Source organism: Mucor velutinosus, assembly GCF_035048745.1.
Source record: "Mucor velutinosus strain NIH1002 chromosome Unknown tig00000093, whole genome shotgun sequence".
NCBI lineage: Eukaryota > Fungi > Mucoromycota > Mucoromycetes > Mucorales > Mucoraceae > Mucor > Mucor velutinosus.
This window is the reverse complement of record NW_027041907.1, coordinates 2,872,413-2,885,186: the sequence shown is the minus strand read 5'-3', so window position 1 is coordinate 2,885,186 and position 12,774 is coordinate 2,872,413. Positions and strand designations below refer to the sequence as shown.

Below are 12,774 nucleotides of genomic sequence, written 5' to 3'. Positions count from 1 at the left end.
TAAAATGGACTTATCGCAAAGGACTATAGGGCAGAGGCTTCATGATGAATGATTGCATGTTGTCCACCAAGCGAACTAGTTGTTGTCATTCGATGAGTCAAACGTAGCAGACCATGTGGCTATACACTGCACTCACCTGTCTTGTACACAGTTTCAGCCCAACCCTCTGTATTCCACGCATCTTCTCTTGTCGTCTTTCGCGTTTGCAAATCACTACACATAGCCCAAATTAGCCAACAGCATTAGCAACCTTAACATGGCTTGATACATTACGGGTATGTCCACATGTGATATACGGTATTCAGTTCGCCCAGTTGAGTGAACCAAGCGCCCACAGGCTCACAGAACTGTCTTCTGCACTCGAGACCCTTGCGCCAATACATTTCCCATTCCAGCAACCTACCTGGCTTCAATACATACTTGCGAAGCTCGAAAATGCCGTTGGTTACTTTTGGAGGCGATGTTTGCCAAAAATCGAATTCAAGCATAATGCCATTTTCACGAGACACTAACAGTGGGCCCAGTTTCTCCATGAAGGCGATATGCTCAGGATTGCTCTCCAATCTCTCTGAGGTGTGTTTATGCCCAGGATAGCCTTTGTATTCCCAAATGTGAACTATATGTATGCATGTATTAGCTTACGAGCTACATGGATGAGTAAAGCTGCGACATCTACCAAATGTGTCCTGCTGTCCAATCTCAACAGACCAACTACCGCATAAATGAACATCGTTCGAGGGATCATTTGCAACCTTTGGGAGATGATTGGATCTGCAGATATCGGATGAGAGATGGGCTCGAGAAAAGCAGTGCGTTGCTCTACCTACATTAATGCCTTGTACTCGCCAATTTTCCCCGGCTTCACTTTGTGAACTACATCATACAAGACGAGTTAACACCTCGATTCTCATGCAAATGATAGTCAAGACTTACTCTGAAGCTCATGCACATACTTTCCTCTGGCCAACTTTTTCGAATGCGTTTCACCATCAATTGCTCTGAGGATTTTGTTTCCATAGATCAGGTTTTCAAAAAACTCGTTTCCGCCTGCTTGCTTTGGGTTGGTTGTTGTTGTGTTGGGGTCATCTTTGTATGCCTTGTTGGCAGAGGCATCCGCGCCTTGTGTATGGAATATTCTGGGGATTGTTGCTGCTGTTCTTGTCGCAACAACAGGTAAAAGAAAACGCTGTGATTGCGCAAATCTGGACAGCATGTTTGTCACTTTTGAAAGGTGGAAAAGCAAAAGAAAAAGAGCAAAGTTGAGAACTACTAGTCCACGTTAAATACATCATAACACACATCACAAACAAAGAGATTGTTTGATCCGGTCACATCAGATATATTCACACACTCGTATCTGTCACACTGGAATGCTGCATGAAAAAGCTTTCCTTTCATGCAAATTACTCCAAGCCATCGTGTCAACGCAGTCTGTCGGCTCGCCTCTTATTCGTAAGTGCCATTGTGATTGGTAGCATCCATGAATCGCTTTGTCATGGCTATAAAGCAGCCTAGTTTTCTCGGAATAATGGTTTGAGACATAAGACCCACATTTCATTGAAATCAAGCGTAAGTATCGTTCAAGCGGGAGGTATTCTTTATTTCTGCAGAGGTCTACAAAAGTCGAGATTGTTCTAATAGAGCTGATTTATGCATCGAATGGCTTCCATTTGTACTTGAGACCGCCTTTGATTTCTACTGGTCTACCGTCCAGCATAGTGTGTCCTGGATTTGTTGCTTTAGTTTCTGATAAAATGCACCAATCGAATGAATAGCTGTTTACCTTTCATGACTTGGACACCCCAAGCTCGGCCGTTTTTGCCCTCCTAATACATGAAATATGTGTCAATGACACTGTTGTTCATAATGTTGCTATGCTCTCCATGTCTAACCTCCTTCAAATTCACTTTGGTCACTTCATAGTAGCTGTTCTTTAGCGTAGGATTGTTGACAAACTTATTTGGAACCTATGATCCCATTCAGGTCATCAGTCTCTTGAAAATTACACAAATCATAGATTCATGTCTCCTCCTCCTCCTCCTCCTCCCCCCCAAAAAAAACCCACTTACAATTCTGCTTCCAACACCTTCATTAGGAAGAGTACGTAATAATTGAAACAAATTTTTACCGCCCTTGGTCACTGCACTCATGTTCAATGTTGTATAAATTAGCAGAAAGAAAGAGGGAAGCAAATAGGCAACCCCACACCCTAGTTGAAAAATCCAAATCCCGGTGCCACTACATTATTATATAGCAGCAACACCTTTATTTAGTTGTGTTTCTTATCTTCAGTAATGACTGTAGGAATGGACGAGGAAGAAGAAGGCTTCTTGACCCAACTAGAAAGATAACCGCCCCAAGTAGCTGCAGATGACTCCGTAGTAGCAGGCTTAGTGTTCTGCAAATCTGGTGTTGTGTTGGCACTGCTACCATCCTTGATGTTGACATACGATTGCAACGAGTCATGACTATCAGTACGATCCAGTTTGCTGTCCTCTGCCGCAGTCGTAGCACTGGTTACGGTAGTACCACTACTCACGATAGGAGTTGGTGCCTCAATTTTAACAAGTGGTGCTGTTTGTGGTGTAGATGATGATGATGCTGTTGCTGTTGCTGTTGTTGCTGATGAGGATGATGGCAACGATGGCAATGATGAAGAAGAAGAAGGGGTATCTTGTTTGTTGTTGTATTGTTGTTGGTATCTATTGGCTGCAGTCGTAATCAATGTAGAGAACAAATTGTATGGATTGATGATATAGCCTCCAGTTCCATTATCAATTGCAGTTTCTCTTGGCTCCACAGGCTTGCTGGTCTGCTCAGCAGATAAGCTGTGCGTTGTTTCTTGCTCGCCTTCATGGCTTTTGAAGACGGCATCCGTGATGAGCCTCTTTACGCTCTCAATCAGCTGTTTTCCATACAGCACAATCGTCTCTTTCAGCTTGGCTTGGATTTCCAGCAGTGCATTGTCAATGTGCTCTTCATGCGCATGCAAGAAAGGGTCAAGATATCTTGTGTAAAACACAGAGGTTCCCTGTTGAGAAATGTTAGACTACCAGATAACTGGCACTGCGCATGCAAACTACCTGAGTCTGAGGTAAGATGAGCCATAACACAATCACTAGCTTGCATTCTGTGTAAAATGGAATCCTATTCATGCGCATTTTAGTCCACTGTCATATCAAGCCCTTGATGCTTGTAAGCTACCAGAACAAGAATATATCCGAAAAGTACTCGATGGACAGATAGGTGATGGAGACAATCCAAAAGGTCAATAGAGACCCGAATTCTTGTTGATTGTTGACTTTAATGGCCTTGTAGCAGATATATGCAGGATATAACTGCAAAAGACCTAATTTAACACAAAAGTATATAGCAGACGTTATCATATTTTGCTGTTGATGTAACAAAAAAAAAAAAAAAAAAAAAAAAAAAAAAAAAAAGGAAACAGAGCTACTTTCTCCTATTCATTTATGCTTTATACTGGGCAATAGTGATGAGCGGCATTGGTCGGAAATGTTGAATACCCTATTGCATATCAGCCGGGCTGTCAGGTGAATAGAAAAGGGGGGGGGTGAAGTGGCCTACACAATAGGATCAAATGTGGTACCAATCATAAGGTTCAAAAGGAGGACACTCAAAAAAATCCCACATCAATGGGATTCATGTCATATATCACCATGGCAATGTTTGATTTATTTATTAATTTTTTAATATTTACATGATGGCATCGTCAAAGCGATTGCGTTCTTTGCAAGTGATAGAGGCAGATTTCTGCAACAAGGAGTCAAATACAACAGCAGGATTTTGATTCATGGCAATGTTCTTGTTTTCAATGCTGCCCCATCGGGATGAGGAAGCCGAGACAGCAGCCTTTGGAGTAGTGGCAGATGCAGCCTTGATCAACTCAGGTCTGATCTGTTGGAGTACCTTTTGAATAAGAGCAGCGTCTTGTTGAACAGTCTTTTGTAAGTTGATGGCAGTGGGAAAAGTCATTTTGTAATGGAAAAAGTAAAAGAAAGAAGATTAATGCAAGCAATCCAATTCATCCCAAAAGCGCCCATTTTTATAGCTTTATCTTATCTTTTATTCTTGCCATATTAACACATATTATGATATTCTCACACAATTGTTTCTACCTTACATAATCGTGGTAGAGCTGTTTAGCTGCATCAATGGTTCCGAAAGTGGCACAAAAGACACCTACCATAGCGACTATGAAACAAACAATGGCTTCATAGTCTGTCTTGTGGCTACGATACCAGTTCAATTTTAACCAGAATATGGAAGGTAACACGAAAGATAAGGTATCTGATAAGATAGTTCCAACCAATGCCATGAAGTCAGAGAAATACGGTATAAACATGGCGAGAATCCCACAAACAACAACCTGGCCAATACGTAGCGAAGTTCGCATGATTTTGCTAGTCGCATTCTCCTGCTGCTTTTCTATTTTGAGCCATGACTCGATCCTCGTTGTAAACACATACAGATAGAACGGAATGACGAGAATAACATGGACTGTAATGACAAACATGGCAATGTTCTGTGATGATCCTACAGGCAGGCTCTTGTAGATGGGTGATTGAACATGATCTCCAAAGACGAGGTAGCATACAAGGCCCATTGTAAAGTACATGATGCTAATCACACAGGTCGATACCAGCAGCACCTTGGACCATCGCTTGGGCGTGATCATCGATGCTTCTAGATGAGGATATATGACATGCCCGCAATAGGAAAAACTAAATGTACTAAATGCAATTGGAATGTTTTTGGGTATAGCCATGTCGTGGTGCACAGTGTGGATCTTTTCCGTATAGTCAGAGGACATGGAGACCACGCATACGACCAGTAATAGACATACGGTGCACAGTGAAGCAAAGGTACTATTGTATTATATGTGTGTGTGTGTGAGCATGAATTCTACGTTGTTTATGCAAATGCCTTTATTTACCTTAGAAATGAAACATCCTTCATGTTCCTTACCAATATAAACGGTACACCAATGATAATAGCAATAAGCCAAATACACGCTGTTCTTCCTAACCATATAAATCCATTCTGTGCTAGTATATCAGAGATATTCTCACTTGCTAATATCATATAAATGGTAGGTGTCAAGAACAAGAAGGCCTGGGAAAACACCCATCCAATGACTTGTCCAGATTTGCCAAAAGCAGCAAACCCAATGTCTGCATAATCTTTCAATCTACCACCGCCTTGACATCTAAGCAACCTTATTTAGTCAGTTTCAGGAACAGGCAACCATGGAAATCACTCTACTTTTCTGCATAGAGGCATTTGATCAATATGATGCCCGTAAAGTGTGACATACAGGCACTCGCTATGAGGTAAACCAAACCTATCCAGCCAGACTGGCTGAGAGCATGTGCAATGGCGAGTATGCCTGTGCCTGCCACAACGCAACTGCATGGCTAAACATGTCAATACAAAATACACATCGGATCAAAAAAAAAAAAAAAAAAAAAAAAAAAAAAAAAAAGACATTTTTTTTACATGATACTAGACAATGTATTTGTATTGGATACATTTCTTTTCGAGTCTTCCTCCTGTCCTTCTTGTTCTGCTTCTTTTAGTGTTGCTTGTGCTGACTCCATGTCTATATGGTTACTGTTGATTTCATTTTCCACTGACAATTTCATGCCCTGTTCAGCGGGAGCTAGCTCAATGATATCCACACTTTGTATTGCCATAGTATCATTGTGGTTGTAGTTTGGTGGAGCAGATGTTGATCTCATGGTTATAAATCAAAAGAGAAAGAGAGCATGTTGCAGAATCTCGGCAACATGATATGAAATAAAGGTATTGAACTCGGTACAAAACATGCCGTTGCTATTAAGGTATTAACCAACAAACAAGATGAGAGCCAATCAACCTTGGTATTGTAGCACCTCTTCTCTAATCAACCCATCAATACATGACACAACGTTAAAATTGCAGTGCGTTTTGGCATTACAAAAAGTTGGTATAGGCCACTTATTTCGCTGTAATAATGCGGTCTCAGCAATCGGATTGAAAAAATTCAGGCCAGCCCTACACGGTCGAGCGCTCATGATCAGGTAGTACGTTGGCCTCTTTCACTCAAATGTGGCTCTGCTAGCGTGGTTGGCCCAGCCCAGTGAAATGTCAGTGAGGGACATCGTCTCTGAGCAACCCTTCCCGTCATCAAACTTATTTAAACCCTGAAAGAGTCAATCACTGCATGGCTTTAACGAAATCAAATTTGATCTGCAATATATATTCAATAAGATAAATTTTAAAAAGGGTACAACATGGTAATAAAAAAAAAGGGGGGGTAGGGCAAGAGAGTACGTTTGTTGGTATGTTCGCTACTTGTTTTTTGGGTGTTGCTACACGATTGCCATCATGAGCTTCCCCTCCTTTGTCAACCTGCACGTACTTATTTCTTCTTGTGGGATTTCTTCTTGCCGTCGCTAGACTCATGGGATGATTTCTTTGACTTTTTCTTCTCCCTCTTCTCGGTCTTCTCGGGAACGGGCTCAGCAATAGGTTGTTCAGCCTTACGCTTGGCTGGTGTAGATTCAGCAGGCTCCCCCAAGGTAGCCTTGTAGGTCTTTGTCTCTTTATCGTATCTTGCCTTTTCCTTCTCGGCAGCCTTGACAAAGGGTTGCTTTTCCTTATCACTCAAAGCGTTCCACTTCTCACCAATGATCTTTGCAATATCAACAGGGCGAACAGAAGGGTTCTGCTTGACGACGTCAGGACGGACAGATTGGGAGTAGAGCATGTAGCTACTCAAGTTTCTCTTGGGGGCATTGGGATCCTTTTCGACCTTCTTCTTTTTTGGCTTCTCAGAAGAGGCGGAAGCGGCGGAGCCGTTGCTAGCAGCATTTGAGGAGGAAGCCTCAGAGCCAGCAAACTCGCTAGAATTCAATAAAATTTCAGAGAAATCTTTTAAATTCTTTGTGAGATTTTGAATGACTTGATCAATCTGTGATTTGTAGTGTCAGCAAATGACGCACACAGACAATGAAATCCCACAAATTATAGACCTGTACTTACGCGATTTCTATCAGAATTTTGTAAAGCCATTTTCCAACTTGCTGTATTTGTTTGTTTATGGGAAAAAAGAGCGAAACAAAAGGGAAGCGTTTCCGCCCAAAATTTTAAAAGGGATGGAAAAAATTGTTTTCCCTCTGGGCCCAATGGTGGCCAGAATGATTGGGCTAAAAATAAATTTTAAGGCCACTTTCCTTGTCTTTGGTGTGGTAGTAGGGGGTGTTGTATCAGCGGGAGAGGTTCTTTGTTGGTGTTGTTGCTGCTGATTTTGGCCGAAAATGGAAGGGAAGCAAGAGAGGGGGCAAGTCAAGGAGGGGGGGACATTATAGTATGGGCCTCCATCTGATGTCTCGAAAAAAAAAAAAAAAAAAAAAAAGCACGATATTGACAGTGAAACTTTTTAATATATTGGATTTTTATTCATAGACACGATCATAAAGAAAGAGCATGATGTTTGCTCCGTGTTTCTCTCCTCTTGTACATGTTGCTCTTCTAAATATTAAAATTTCAAAAGCATGAGCAGCTCTTTTGCGAATAATCCAATCCAGAGCATCAGTGCATTTTCAACTAAATCCAATGCAGTAACCACATCAACCGCTGTGCCATTCGAAACCACCATTTCTGTTCCATCTGTTGGCAGTATCACCGGCATGCCCTCCGTTGATGTAGTACATCCGTCATCTTCTGCTCCGTTTATCTCTTCGCCCTTGCCGAAATCTACCACTACTTCATTACGGCCCACGCCTACACTTGCTACTGGTACTACTATCACAGATACACACAGCAAGCATGGCTTGTCGCACGGTGCATTAGCCGGCATCATTGTGGGCTCCGTGATAGGCGGTCTAATGCTGCTAGGATTGGCTTGTCTGCTCATTCTACGCAAGAGGAGGTCCAGAAATCATCGTATCTCATATCAAAACCAAGAAAAATCACCACTTCCAATAGACACAGCAGCTGCTCCCGCTACTCCACAACAACATTTCAGGCACTCGTACAGAAATTCTGCAATGAGCCAGAATAGCACACTTCGATCGCTTCATTCACAGAGGGTCACAAACGGCATCACACCGTTCGCAGCGCCCACAACCATCCTGACTACAGAGCTTTCAGTGGAAAGCCCTTCTACGCCTGTCATTGATGACGATTTCTGGCAGAACTCACCTCCTATAGGCACATTTACCATCATCTCGTCATATACACAAACATTGGATGATGAGCTATACATCCAGCCTGGAGATCAAGTTCAAGTGTACACAGAATATGACGATGGATGGTGTCTTGGTATCAACCTGACACGAGGTGGTTCCAGAGGTGTGTTTCCTCAACATTGTCTAGGCGAATATCAAGAGCCCTGATACAGCGTTGCTTAAACCCACGCGCACGCCTGTCAGTTACTGTATTCTGTGGCTGATACACTTGTGCATGGTTGCCCGTTGTCCTCCTTGGCTATAATTAAATAAAAGTAAATTTTTAATTTGTGTAATCTTCCATTTTTCTCTGTTGTCCTGTACCTGTATATATTATGATCTCGCATGTATTCATACTGATTGACAACAATTCAGTAGAAAAAAAAGAATGAATCTAGGCAGGCCTCTCGATCTGTGCTTCTTAATGTTTATTTTTTTCAATGATTACTTGCTTAATTTAGAATATCCATGTTAATCATCTTCCTTCACTTCCATTTTCACGATAATTGTTTATATTAAACAACAATGTGAAAAGTCAAGGTACCTCGAGCAAAGATGGGAAGGGACCATCATTCATATAAATAGGCCTTGACAATTTGATGTTTTCAACTCACTCATTCTAAATCCATTAAAAAGTATATTTTTTTTTTTTTTGATAAAAATCACTCTTTCCTTTCACTACCGAGATGAAGCTTTTGTTTTTTATTGTTCTCTTTATGGCCTTGTTGGCTTTGACATCTGCCTTGTCCAATCATGAAATGCGTCGTCGTCATAAACACAAGCATAGAAATCAAGGCCGTCGCCATAGATCCTCCTTGTCTTCAAAAAGAGCTGTTCAATCGTCCATGAAATTAAGATCATCCACCAAATGGTCTACCACTACCACCACAAAGAGCGGCAAGACGAGCACCTCCACTACTACCACCAAGAAAACTACCAAGACTGCCTCTCCTACTCGTACTACCACTGCCAAGAAATCGACAACTACCACTCTTACTACCAAGAAAGCCGCTCAAACATCTTCTTCTTCTGGTGGCGGCAAGTATTCTGGTGACGGAACTTACTACGATGTTGGACTCGGCTCCTGTGGCAAAACAAACTCCAATTCCGAAATGGTAGCTGCCCTGAATGCTCCTCAGATGCAGAATGGCGCTAATCCTAACCACAACCCTCAATGTGGAAAGAGCATTAGAGTCACTAACCCTGCCAACGGTAAATCTATCACTGTCAAAATTGTGGACACTTGTCCTCCCTGTTCATCTGGTGATGTGGATCTCAGTCCTAAAGCTTTCGCTGCTATTGCTGATATGAATCTGGGCCGTATTCCTATCAAATGGGATTGGGCTTAAGTATGGTGTATTATTGTCTGTTATAAATAAAAAAAAAATTGAACTAGGCTGGTTTTCCTAGTTGTGTAAATCATAAATCTTCCATTCTTGAGCGTCATTTAGATGCTTCTTGTGATGCCATCTTGGTTATCTTTCTTTTTAGGCTTTTCTTCCACTAATGATGCCTAAAAATAGTCAATCCGGATTAGGGGAGCGCCTTTTTGACAGGCACTTCCGACTTGATGTTGACTTTTGGGTGTTTCTTAACGTTAAAGATTCAGGGACCTATCATAAAGCCTTCTAATAAAGTTGAATATACTGAAATCTCATTTCCTTTTTTTTTTCCATGAGCACATGAAAACTTTCCCAAAGCGATCCATAACTGCAGATCTGCCCTCCCACACTTTTGTTTGAATAGAAGCAGTTCAAATACGATCAGTAGCACGCTTGCATGGCCCTGGTATTCAAAAATGTGCGAAATTCGAATGTATTCGAGTAGCAATTTCTCGAGCTAGAAACCGTTTGGGGACGAACACCAGCACAAAAGGATCTTTCACGTGAAGCGAAACAAGAACGGAAACGCATGTCAATGTGTTCAACCTTGTTAGAGAGAGTATTTTTGCTTCTCTGAGTGGTAGAACGCTCGCAATGCTGGGCCATTGCTTCTGTGTGCATCAAGATTTGACACGACATCCTCTACCTCTTTGGCTCTGAACACACTGGATCTCGGCAATTGCTGCTCAATCTCTTGAACCTTCTTTCCTTCTTCTGTTGCTTTCTTGTCTTTCAAAGTGATCTTTCGCCTCACAAATTGGCCAGAACCAAAGTCGACATCTTCAGCACGCATCTTGTATGACTCTGGCAGAGGTTCAAATGTTGTTGTCTGACCACGATCATTAGCAGTAGCACCGGCGTCATCATCGTCACCATTGAGATCTCCATCGCATTTAACACTGCCATCACGAATTTCATCCTTGTCAATAGCATCGTTCGTAATAACTTGATCAACGCCATTGCCATCGTTACCAGCAGCAGTACCAGTACTATCAGACAAATTGCCTTCATCAGCATTGAGATGGATGAGAGGAGAGAATCTATTATGCAGTGACAAGTGATATTTGTATTTGTTCAGATTCATGCCAATAGTTTCTGTCATTACAGCCAGCCCGTTATCAGTACCCGAAAACACCATTGAATCGAGATGTTGGTCAGAAGGAGGAGGCTCGTAATTTGATACAAGAGGGATGTCTTTGTTTCTATATTCAATGGCTTTCCTTGTCAAAAAGGCACGAGTTCTCATGTTGGACAGTTGTTGCTTGGTCTGTTTGATGGCGATGAACAACTGGTATCTTTGAGCCTTCAGCTCTTTGATTTCTTGGTGTTTGCTATAATCAGTGTGCCACTGCTTCTTCAAGTCCTTGATCCTTGCAGAATACTGCTCCTTCTTGTGGTCCTTGTTTGCAGCCTTCAGCTCATCAGACACAGTCTTGATATCGGTTTCCAGTTGGTCAATGTCCTTCTTCAATGCTTGATTAGTTCTGGTTTGAAGCTCTCTCACGGTATCCCAATCAATATCTAGAGATTTCTTCGCATTGGAAACTGACTTTCTAGAACTTGGTTTGGTACCCAAAATACGGACAGAGGTAAGACCAGGCAGAATGGTGAGGTTGTGAGCAAATGTCAGACCAAAGGATTTGCAGGCTTGCGTGATGGCACGAATGTCGAAAAAAGAATTAAACGCGACATCCTTTTATTGTCTTGCTATTCCAACGTTTTCTATGACAAATCCTTGAAAGTCGAAGATATCCATTTGATCATCACCTCTGGTACATAAGGCATACAGAGAGGCCGCGTCCACACGCATTGCATGTAATGAGCCACAGGAAGAAATTGGACACAGATCCACGGCAAACTTGTGGTAGCCAACAGAGCAAAAGATATCATTGGCCAACACTAACAATGGCAACTGGAAGCCAATGTAGCTATAATGATCTCTAGTGGGTATACAAGGCAGCAATAAGTTTCACAGAAGCATGCACACGCGATTCTCTTCTTCCGTGATATCGGGACGTTCCTTCTTGAGCTGTGTATAGGTGATAGACTTGCCAGCTTGCCTCACCAAGAGATTTCTCAGGATAGCTTTGAGAATCATAATTCGTCTTCTGAGCAGATCACGTACGCCATCCTCTTCTTCTTGTTCGTCTTCCTTATCTATCAGTTCAGAAAGAGGGGAAGTTTGTCAATGGGCGTATCAGCACTATCAATATCAAAACTAGCATTGGAGGCAGCAACAGCATCAGAAGCGCTAGAGGGACCATTAGGAGTAGATACAGCTGTAGTAAAAGAACCTGAGCCAGAAGCAGATACAGCAGCTAGATCAGATGTAATACCAGAAGTAAAAACAGTCTTGACAGGACGCTTGGCATCAGCGTTAACTTTCATGAAGGAGTACTTCAAGCGGTTTTACAGGTCAGGCATCAATATATCAGATCTAGAACAAGTTTGCGGTGCCTTAATGTTGTCAATAACTGTTTGACAGATGAAGAGATATACTGCCACATATTAGACAGCAGTTATCTTTACATTATTCAAATGTTACCTACCATGTCCTGAAGACAAGACACACAAGCATGATCAATAAAAAGTTGTATAAAAAGTAAACAAAGCATTGTGCAATTCAATATGTACAAATACATTCGTTAACATTACATTGAAATATTGGAAGAGCGTACACTTGCTTTACAACTGCTTCACGACTGACACCAAGTATCTGCCTGTGAAGCAAGTATTTAATTGCGCAAGAGCTCTGTAAACTAAGCTGTGTGTACGTTTGATATTCAGTATAATAGACTAGCCCATCAATCTCGCTACGCATACAGGATTTGTACTGTATAAGATCTACAGCAACTTTTTTGAGAAGTTATCATTGTAAAAACACCGCTATTATAGGGAAAATTTTCAACAAATGCAAAAAAAAAAAGGTATTCAAGCTGAGCGACTGACCTTTCAATTCCGTGATTTCCATTTAATCAGCATCACAATCATCATTGTCATCAACAGAAAGGCATTGGGGCCAGCCAGCAGCAGTGCCGCCCGCTAAATCAATTCAAACTCAGTTTGTCTTTTCTATTCAAGATTGGACAGATTTTGTCTTTTTTCGACTTCTTTAATTTATTCTATGATATTCGACTATATAAATTGTGATGATCACGCTA

General features: G+C 41.7%; 9 protein-coding genes across 9 annotated transcripts; 2 read left to right on the top strand and 7 right to left on the bottom strand.

The window, feature by feature from the left end:
* Window positions 1-10: 10 nt before the first annotated feature.
* On the bottom strand, window positions 11-1,213 carry ATC70_002699 (uncharacterized protein; the record flags this gene model as incomplete). The annotated part of the gene is made up of 6 exons (XM_064822069.1): window positions 11-75; window positions 137-213; window positions 274-616; window positions 677-771; window positions 828-873; window positions 934-1,213. The coding sequence occupies 6 exons, from the start codon at window positions 1,211-1,213 to the stop codon at window positions 11-13; spliced, it is 906 nt and encodes a 301-aa protein (XP_064681755.1).
* A 435-nt stretch (window positions 1,214-1,648) lies between these two features.
* On the bottom strand, window positions 1,649-2,150 carry ATC70_002698 (uncharacterized protein; the record flags this gene model as incomplete). Its single annotated transcript, XM_064822068.1, has 4 exons — window positions 1,649-1,725; window positions 1,784-1,826; window positions 1,893-1,967; window positions 2,070-2,150. 4 exons carry the CDS (start codon window positions 2,148-2,150, stop codon window positions 1,649-1,651), a joined length of 276 nt encoding a protein of 91 aa, XP_064681754.1.
* Window positions 2,151-2,269: 119 nt separating this feature from the next.
* Window positions 2,270-3,386, bottom strand: AVO1 (Component of a membrane-bound complex containing the Tor2p kinase; the record flags this gene model as incomplete). Its single annotated transcript, XM_064822067.1, has 3 exons — window positions 2,270-3,031; window positions 3,084-3,147; window positions 3,205-3,386. 3 exons carry the CDS (start codon window positions 3,384-3,386, stop codon window positions 2,270-2,272), a joined length of 1,008 nt encoding a protein of 335 aa, XP_064681753.1.
* A 328-nt stretch (window positions 3,387-3,714) lies between these two features.
* On the bottom strand, window positions 3,715-3,993 carry ATC70_002696 (uncharacterized protein; the record flags this gene model as incomplete). The annotated part of the gene is made up of 1 exon (XM_064822066.1): window positions 3,715-3,993. The coding sequence occupies one exon, from the start codon at window positions 3,991-3,993 to the stop codon at window positions 3,715-3,717; it is 279 nt and encodes a 92-aa protein (XP_064681752.1).
* A 139-nt stretch (window positions 3,994-4,132) lies between these two features.
* Window positions 4,133-5,759, bottom strand: tbp1_1 (TATA-binding protein (TBP); the record flags this gene model as incomplete). Its single annotated transcript, XM_064822065.1, has 4 exons — window positions 4,133-4,886; window positions 4,955-5,227; window positions 5,284-5,427; window positions 5,518-5,759. 4 exons carry the CDS (start codon window positions 5,757-5,759, stop codon window positions 4,133-4,135), a joined length of 1,413 nt encoding a protein of 470 aa, XP_064681751.1.
* A 662-nt stretch (window positions 5,760-6,421) lies between these two features.
* On the bottom strand, window positions 6,422-7,074 carry ATC70_002694 (uncharacterized protein; the record flags this gene model as incomplete). Its single annotated transcript, XM_064822064.1, has 2 exons — window positions 6,422-6,973; window positions 7,045-7,074. 2 exons carry the CDS (start codon window positions 7,072-7,074, stop codon window positions 6,422-6,424), a joined length of 582 nt encoding a protein of 193 aa, XP_064681750.1.
* Window positions 7,075-7,556: 482 nt separating this feature from the next.
* Window positions 7,557-8,399, top strand: MgPP2CL-1 (mgpp2cl-1, protein phosphatase 2C-like protein 1; the record flags this gene model as incomplete). The annotated part of the gene is made up of 1 exon (XM_064822063.1): window positions 7,557-8,399. The coding sequence occupies one exon, from the start codon at window positions 7,557-7,559 to the stop codon at window positions 8,397-8,399; it is 843 nt and encodes a 280-aa protein (XP_064681749.1).
* A 518-nt stretch (window positions 8,400-8,917) lies between these two features.
* Window positions 8,918-9,580, top strand: ATC70_002692 (uncharacterized protein; the record flags this gene model as incomplete). The annotated part of the gene is made up of 1 exon (XM_064822062.1): window positions 8,918-9,580. One exon carries the CDS (start codon window positions 8,918-8,920, stop codon window positions 9,578-9,580), a length of 663 nt encoding a protein of 220 aa, XP_064681748.1.
* Window positions 9,581-10,163: 583 nt separating this feature from the next.
* Window positions 10,164-12,001, bottom strand: ATC70_002691 (uncharacterized protein; the record flags this gene model as incomplete). The annotated part of the gene is made up of 3 exons (XM_064822061.1): window positions 10,164-11,306; window positions 11,601-11,770; window positions 11,818-12,001. The coding sequence occupies 3 exons, from the start codon at window positions 11,999-12,001 to the stop codon at window positions 10,164-10,166; spliced, it is 1,497 nt and encodes a 498-aa protein (XP_064681747.1).
* Between the last annotated feature and the right edge of the window lie 773 nt (window positions 12,002-12,774).